General features: G+C 45.3%; 1 protein-coding gene across 2 annotated transcripts in view; it reads right to left on the bottom strand.

The window, feature by feature from the left end:
• Positions 1-7173: 7173 nt before the first annotated feature.
• Positions 7174-7296, bottom strand: part of LOC146059465 (phosphatidylinositol N-acetylglucosaminyltransferase subunit P-like) — a 21483-nt gene continuing 21360 nt past the window's right edge. For both annotated transcript variants that reach the window (XM_083171715.1, XM_083171714.1), the window contains exon 6: positions 7174-7296. This exon is cut by the window's right edge and continues 127 nt beyond it. In XM_083171715.1, the coding sequence (XP_083027841.1) occupies positions 7281-7296 (16 nt within the window). In that variant the 3' untranslated portion in view covers positions 7174-7280.

The following is a 7296-nucleotide window of genomic DNA, read 5'->3' as shown; positions in this document are numbered from 1 at the left end:
AAAACAAGAAGAAAAGAGGGAGCCTGAAGCAAGTGACTAGTCGCTTACAGACAATGGGGGAGATGTTTCAAGCATAGGGTCCAGATGTACTAAGTTTGAAAGTAATAAAATGGAGAGTGATAAACTACCTTCCAATCAACACCTAACTGCTATGTCACAGAGATGAGAAAGTAGTGTCAGATACCTGAGTATCTGGCACTTTAAGAAGCGCAATCCTGCCCAGAAAAAATTAAATGTCCTTGCAGTTTCAAAGGTATATAAATCAATTTATTAAAAGCATATATAGTGGAATCAATCCACACAGATGATATAACAATAATTAATTGTGCACAATGTAACATACAGACAGGACAAACAACATAAAACATACAATAAAAGCTGGACTTGCTGGGATTGCCGTTGCTAGATAGTGATAAAGTCACTCAATTTGGAATGGATAAGAGGCTTTTAAACTTCTTAATAGAGGCAGTGATACATTCTCATAATTACCAGTCCTGCGTGAACTTAAGCGCTTTTGATGTGGTGAATAACCTTAGGTCAGTCTCTCCAAATGGTATTACCAGAGATGTACTCCGGAAAAAGCTGTGTTGGGACCTTCTCCTGCTGGACCAGCCAGCTGGGTGGTTAGTTTGTAATCCACAGATGATTTGCGCTTGCAGAGTGTAAAAGGACCGGCAGATGATAGGGCTCAAAAACGCGTTTCTCCGCCTGCTCGTGAAGTCGGCGGCTTCCTCAGTCTGAGCCCTCTGATGAGAACTTAGCTATTTTATAGTAGCGCCGTTCGCGCCATTCATTTCACCCGCATTTCCGGGTTGCGCACCAAGCCTCGTTTCTGTTCACATATATTTATAGGTTCCCGCGGCCATTTTTATTTTTCTGTGTGTCAAGCCTCATTTTCACTATGGGAGCACCATGAATGGTGTCCCAATGTTTACTGCATCGTAAGCCTCATTTGCATAGCCCGAAAACGGGCTAACTTCATTTCTGACGATAGTAGTAATCCATATGCCCAAGAGAAATTCATCATGCCTCATTGTGTTATTAATTTATATCAGCCTCATTTCTTTATTTATTTATTTCATTCCTTAATGCCAGCATTTAATCTTATGAGTATAGAATGACTCGCAATCCTTAAGGGGACATACACACATATAACACAAAAATCATAATATTACTATGTCACAGGTTGTGTTTAGAAAATGACAGTTAGGAGCTGATTGGTTGGTGGTTTATTACTCTATTATTTCACTTTTCAAGGCTTAGTACATCATTGCCCTTGGAGAGAGATAAAGTGAACTGTGATAAGGTGCCATTGAGCTTCGAACTGCCATGTTACAGGCTGTTTTTTTTTTTTTAAAACAACAGCTAGAAGCTGATTGGTTGGTACTTTGTCTCCAATTATTTGAAGTGACTGTAAGTTCTCTGATTGGTCAGAGCATGATCTCTCTTGGTGATTGACCAGATGTAGGCTACTCTGAGTATACAATGGGGGAAATTTACTAAAGGAAATTTGTAAAAAAATTGGTGTATTTGTATCCAGAAATACATTTATTTTTGACATTTACTATCCCGAAAATACGGCAATTGGTATTTGTATTGAAAGCACATCAATACGAATACGAATTGCCGTATTTTTGGGATAGTAAATGTCAAAAATAAATGTATTTCTGGATACAAATACACCTATTTTTTTACAAATTTTCTTTAGTAAATTTCGCCCAATGACTGTTGCCCAGTGGAAAATCATTGGGTGGTGAGCCTGTTACGATGGGTTTTGGACATATATGCTCGCCTGTGAATGTAAGTGCAGCCGTACACATCTATACACACAGCGTGTACATTGATTCTCAAGGCAGGATGAATGCTGACCATGAGAATTTGCGGCAGAGCGGTTAAGTCTGAATTACCCGCAATGAGAGTGTGTGGGTACCAGGCCTAAAGCCTAACTCAGCCACCAATGTGTGCGTACCAGGCCTAAAGCCTAACTCTGACACCAGTGTGTGGATACCAGGCCTAAAGCCTAACTCAGACACTAGTGTGTGGGTAACTGGCCTAAAGCCTAACTCAGACACCAGTGTGTGGGAACCAGGCCTAAAGCCTAACTCAGCCACCAGTGTGAGGGTACCAGGCCTAAAGCCTAACTCAGCCACCAGTGTGTGGGAACCAGGCCTAAAGCCTAACTCAGCCACCAGTGTGTGGGAACCAGGCCTAAAGCCTAACTCTGACACCAGTGTGTGGGAACCAGGCCTAAAGCCTAACTCTGACACCAGTGTGTGGGTACCAGGCCTAAAGCCTAACTCTGACACCAGTGTATATGTACCAGGCCTATAGTATAACTCAAACATCAGTGTGTGGGTATCAGGCTTAGAATCTAACTCAGACACCAGTGTGTGGATTCCAGGCCTAAAGTCTAACTCAGACACCAGTGTGTAGGTACCAGGCCTAATGCCTAACTCAGGTACTAGAGTGCGGACACCAGGTTTAATGTCTAATGCTAAGTAAACACTGTGCAATTTACTGCCCAATCTTGTGTTTCCTGACGGATCACATTGATCTCATAGACAATAAAATATATCACAGGGGGGCAGATGTATTAAGCTTTAACAAGAGATAAATGCAAAGGTGATCAGGAGAGATAAACATCCAGCCAATCACCTGCTAACTGCCATGTTACAGGCTGTGTTTGAAAAAAGTCAGCTGATTGGCTGGACATTTATCTCTCCTTATCACCCTTGCATTTATCTCTTGTTAAGGCTTAATACATCTGCCCCAGGGAAACAAGCAAGTTACCACGTGTGTGGATACCAGACGGCACATGCACGGCAGCATGACGGAGGCACAGAATGATGCGAGGAGACTGAAGTAACAGATGGTGCAACTGATTTTTCAGACTCCTTGGATCACTGCCCGAGAGAACTCATCAGCCTAAAGGTCAGCAACAAGGAGTGGCGAACCACATGCTGAGATGATCAGGACCTGCACCATACCTCCCAACTTGTGCCTGTTAACAGTTGGGAACTGCTGGGCCATTGGTGCAGCAAGTCTGAAAAGGGGTGGAGCTTCACCCAAAGTGGGAGTGATCTGGGGTGAAGGGGCAAGGCGTAGCGCTACAACCTCTCATTTTCATTTATTTTGGGGGAAGCCCCCAGATCTCCGGTTCCCCCCAACCTCCCCCCCCCCCCCCCCCCACCAACCATGGGAAAACTGTTACCTGCACGGGGGACAGTTTACAATTAGCGGGACTGTCCCACTGTAATCACCACATGAAGGGGACAGCACAATTCCATATGAAGATAATGTGGAAGACCCGGTCCAGGTTTTAGAGAAGCAGTAGGGAAACTGATGTGATCAGGGTTGGGTTGATTAGCATTCCGGCACCTTTCTTCAGGGTGCTAGTCGGGACGCCGGCGGCGGTATTATGAATAACTGCGCCCCACACCCAGCTTTAGTCATGGGATATATTTTGCCAAACTATTTTGTTTCAAGGTCCCTCATAAAACCGGTTTTGGTCCTTGAAACTTATCTCCCATGTCCCATCTGCAATCTGTGCTGTATGCCCTGATAAGAGCCGGTCACCAGGTGAAAATGAGGACACGTCTGTAGCCAGGTGTCCCCCAACCACGGACCCTGAGAAGCTGGTAAATCATTACACAACAGTGTCTGGGGGGGGAGTAGTGGTATCAGTACCGGTTACTGCGGATCTGACAGATTATTGCCACGTACTGAGAGACATGTGCCACTCACTGATCAGTAGCAGCTAGATAGCGGCCTGACAGGCTGGTTAATCAGCACCCAACCCCTATTATCTATATATATGTAGGACTAGGACATTCCAACACTGTGATGAAGTCATTCAGAGCCTGCGATGGGAAACTGCAGAATATTGTCACTGTGTCAGAGAATGACATCACAGAATAGAGTGCGGATTGGCTATCGGGCACTAGTATAAGAATGGTCACCTGACTGTACAAGTATCATTAGTGAATGTGAGTGATTGAAACCAATTAATTTGGGTCAGAATTGGGGCCCCTGTCCTATAATGGGGGGGGGGGGGTGGGTGTTTGCGCACGTGTATTTGCAAACACGCAGAGACCCTGAGAGCAAACAGCTTCGGCAAGTTTCACACCCGCCGAACCATTTGCTCCAGGTGTGTTGATGCCTGCGTGGGGTGGGCGGCTAAAGTCACATGACGTCAACACCCGCCTCGAATTCTGCGACCTGTTGCCATCTGAAAAGTAATTATTGACTTACTGTATAGAGAGAAGGCTGCAGAAAGCTATCGATGGTCAGCGACCATCGAATGACTTCTCCTCATTATGGAACACATCCCCTCTCATTCTATCGTCAGGATTCCGGCGTCGAGGGGGGGGGGGTGGACAATCTAACCTGGTGGATTTTACCTGTTCGCTAGACTGAGAACATATGCAGCCTAGTGAACAGGCCTGAATCACCCCCTTAGTTTATAGTAGAAAGTGAATTTTGCCAACATTTAAAGCCAAATATTTGGGTACCTCCTAGTAACATGAGAGACCGTGGACCTGATTCGGACGCGATTGCTCATCTGTAAAGTTGCAGATGACTGCACGTAGAGAGAAAGAAACCCCGCCCCGCCCTCGCTATCCACCCGGAAATCTATACGCAATTCATGACCCATCGAATGATTGTCCCAGCCTGTGCAAATGTCTGACCCGACCACAACTCTGCGACAGAGACCAATGCCACAAGACGTTGACAGCTGCAAAAGATCCACATGGGAACGGTCAATTCAATTTATTTGTGTCAATGAATCATTTTAACCACATATAAGCCACGCTCGTGGAAACGGGACTGCCCGTTGTCTCACTCCGCAACCGCTGCGCTTGACACGGATTAAGAGTCCCAATCATAGTCCACGTGGATGTGAAACGTTAAAATGATTAAAAACACAAACAAAAATTGATGTCGACCATATGCGTCATTGTCAAGTTGACCGTTTGAACCTATCGACCTTTTATTTGTTCCTGTTGACCGTATAGGGTCAACCGTTCATCCGGAAACCTTATCTAAGTTCCTTTGGGCGCAATATTCCAGTATTTGCTTGCTACAATCCCCCGCACCATTCCCCTATATTTGTGCAGATGATTACCCAGCGCTGTGAACCAAACAAGGGATCTGGAAAACATGCACTGCTAGAGGTCCCTGAGTACTGGATCTGGGAAACACTAGTTTATAAAACCACAGTGCCGGCTCTGAGTCGGACACAAGAACCGGAAACGGACATCGGCTGTGCACACACACGTGTATAACCTGATAACATGATGTACACGTGTGCTGAAAAAGCAGGTTTTCAGCACACACGTGTATCTCGCCGAGGTTTCAAAATCTGCTACATAAGCCCTGAGGTTATGCAGGACTGGGCGCGGGAGATGTATTATATGGGCAACGTCATCTGTGGCTGCAGGTGTCAGAGCGGTCAGCCATTGCCCTGTATATCAGCGTATATTCCTGCAGACAGCAGCACCAATAATGGCAGCAGTTACTTGGTGACTATGGGATCTACCATTTCCTCCGATTTCTTGTGACCTATAGGATCCAGCTTCAACCCAAGCACTGTCTGACCAGACCACGTATGAGTTGTGGTCACATGACAGGTCCGACTGCTGGGCCACTGGGTGAAATCATTGGATTTGAAACTCAATGGGCTCTTTCATATCATGACAGAATACAGCAGACAGCTCGTGTTAATCTGAAATGATTGTAACTTTCAATGACATAATTAAAGTGTACAGAAATATGTGTGTGTATCACAAAAATCTAAACCATGGGTCCTCAAACGGCGGCCCTCCAGATGTTGTGAAACTACAAATCCCAGCATGCCTTGCCACAGTTTTAATACTCCCTTATAGCAAAACTGTGGCAAGGCATGCTGGGATTTGTAGTTTCACAACAACTGGAGGGCTGCAGTTTGAGGACCCATGATATAAACTATGGCAGTACAATTTTGTTTGGAAAATGGGCAAAACCATGCTGCACTGCAGGGGGGCAGATGTAACATGTGCAGAGAGAGTTAGATTTGTGCGAGTTATTTTGTTTCTGTGCAGGGTAAATACTGGCTGCATTATTTTTACACTGCAATTTAGATTTTAGTTTCAACACACCCCACCCAAATTTAACTCACGTTCTGCACATGTTACATCTGCCCCCCCCCCCCCCCCTGCAGTGCACACGGTTTTGCTCTTTTTCCAAACAAATTTGTACTGCAATCAGATCAGAATAAGGGCCTATATCCAGAATATTCTCTTTTGCACAATTTTTCTTAGCATCCGCTGTGACTTTGCTGAGTGAAGGAGTAAAACTGTTTCTATGTAACTAGAACCCAGCAGGAATAAATACACAGATAGTGCTGGGGGTAGAGAACTTTCCCAGCTCCGTGCTTTGCCCAGTGATCTGTCACTGGTGATACGGCAGGCTGATACGTCACTGATAGCATCTAATGGTGACTGTCGGACCTTTCATCTCTGTGATCAGAAGCCTGAGCACCTTTTTCCCAGCAGTTTCTTGTATCACACTGCAAGAATAAGTGTCACCTACCCGAGAGTGATTATTAGGAGCGAGTTACAAGGGGAAAAGCACAAACTTCATAATGGAAAGAACCAATTCCCATGTAAACCGTTTCCTTGTTTGCAGACTTCTGAGCACGGATCTGGGAGTTCCAGGTCTAATACTCTCTCACCGATTGGCAGTCTGGCTGCAGAGATTCCAGCCGGCACCCTGTTTTCAATGTTCCGGCACCGATCTACTGCTGCCGGCATACTGACCGGTATCGTCTTAACCACCAGGATGCTGACCCCATCCCGCACCATAATATGAAAATATCACAAGAAAGATGGCTGCTGACAGACAGTATAGGGTGGGAGGCTCCATTGTACATGGGTCCCACAGCCGCTAATACACCTCTGGCTGCACACAACATACAAATGTCACAGTACATGCTAGCAATGGACATTTGGTGCGGTGCCAGTGGTTATTGCCATGATTTACCCCAAGATGAACTCTCTCACGTGTCGGTGGGAGAGAGGACTACACCCCCGGATGAGCAGACGTGCCAAGGTGACCATTGCATAGTCTAGATTCATACACTGTAATGCCATACTCCTAAGATCGCTCAATACATAACACCGGTAAATACTCACACCCTTATGAATGATTTATTTATTTCCCTCATAATAAAAAAAAAGTCAAAACTAGAAAAGTTCCATAAATACGTTTAGATAGAGTAAATGATAACACATTATGGGGCATCACTGGGCCTGTGAG

This window comes from Crinia signifera, chromosome 2 (assembly GCF_055691185.1).
Source record: "Crinia signifera chromosome 2, ASM5569118v1, whole genome shotgun sequence".
Classification (NCBI taxonomy): Eukaryota; Metazoa; Chordata; class Amphibia; order Anura; family Myobatrachidae; genus Crinia; species Crinia signifera.
The sequence above is the reverse complement of the archived record's forward strand: the minus strand, read 5'-3'. Positions and strand labels throughout refer to the sequence as shown.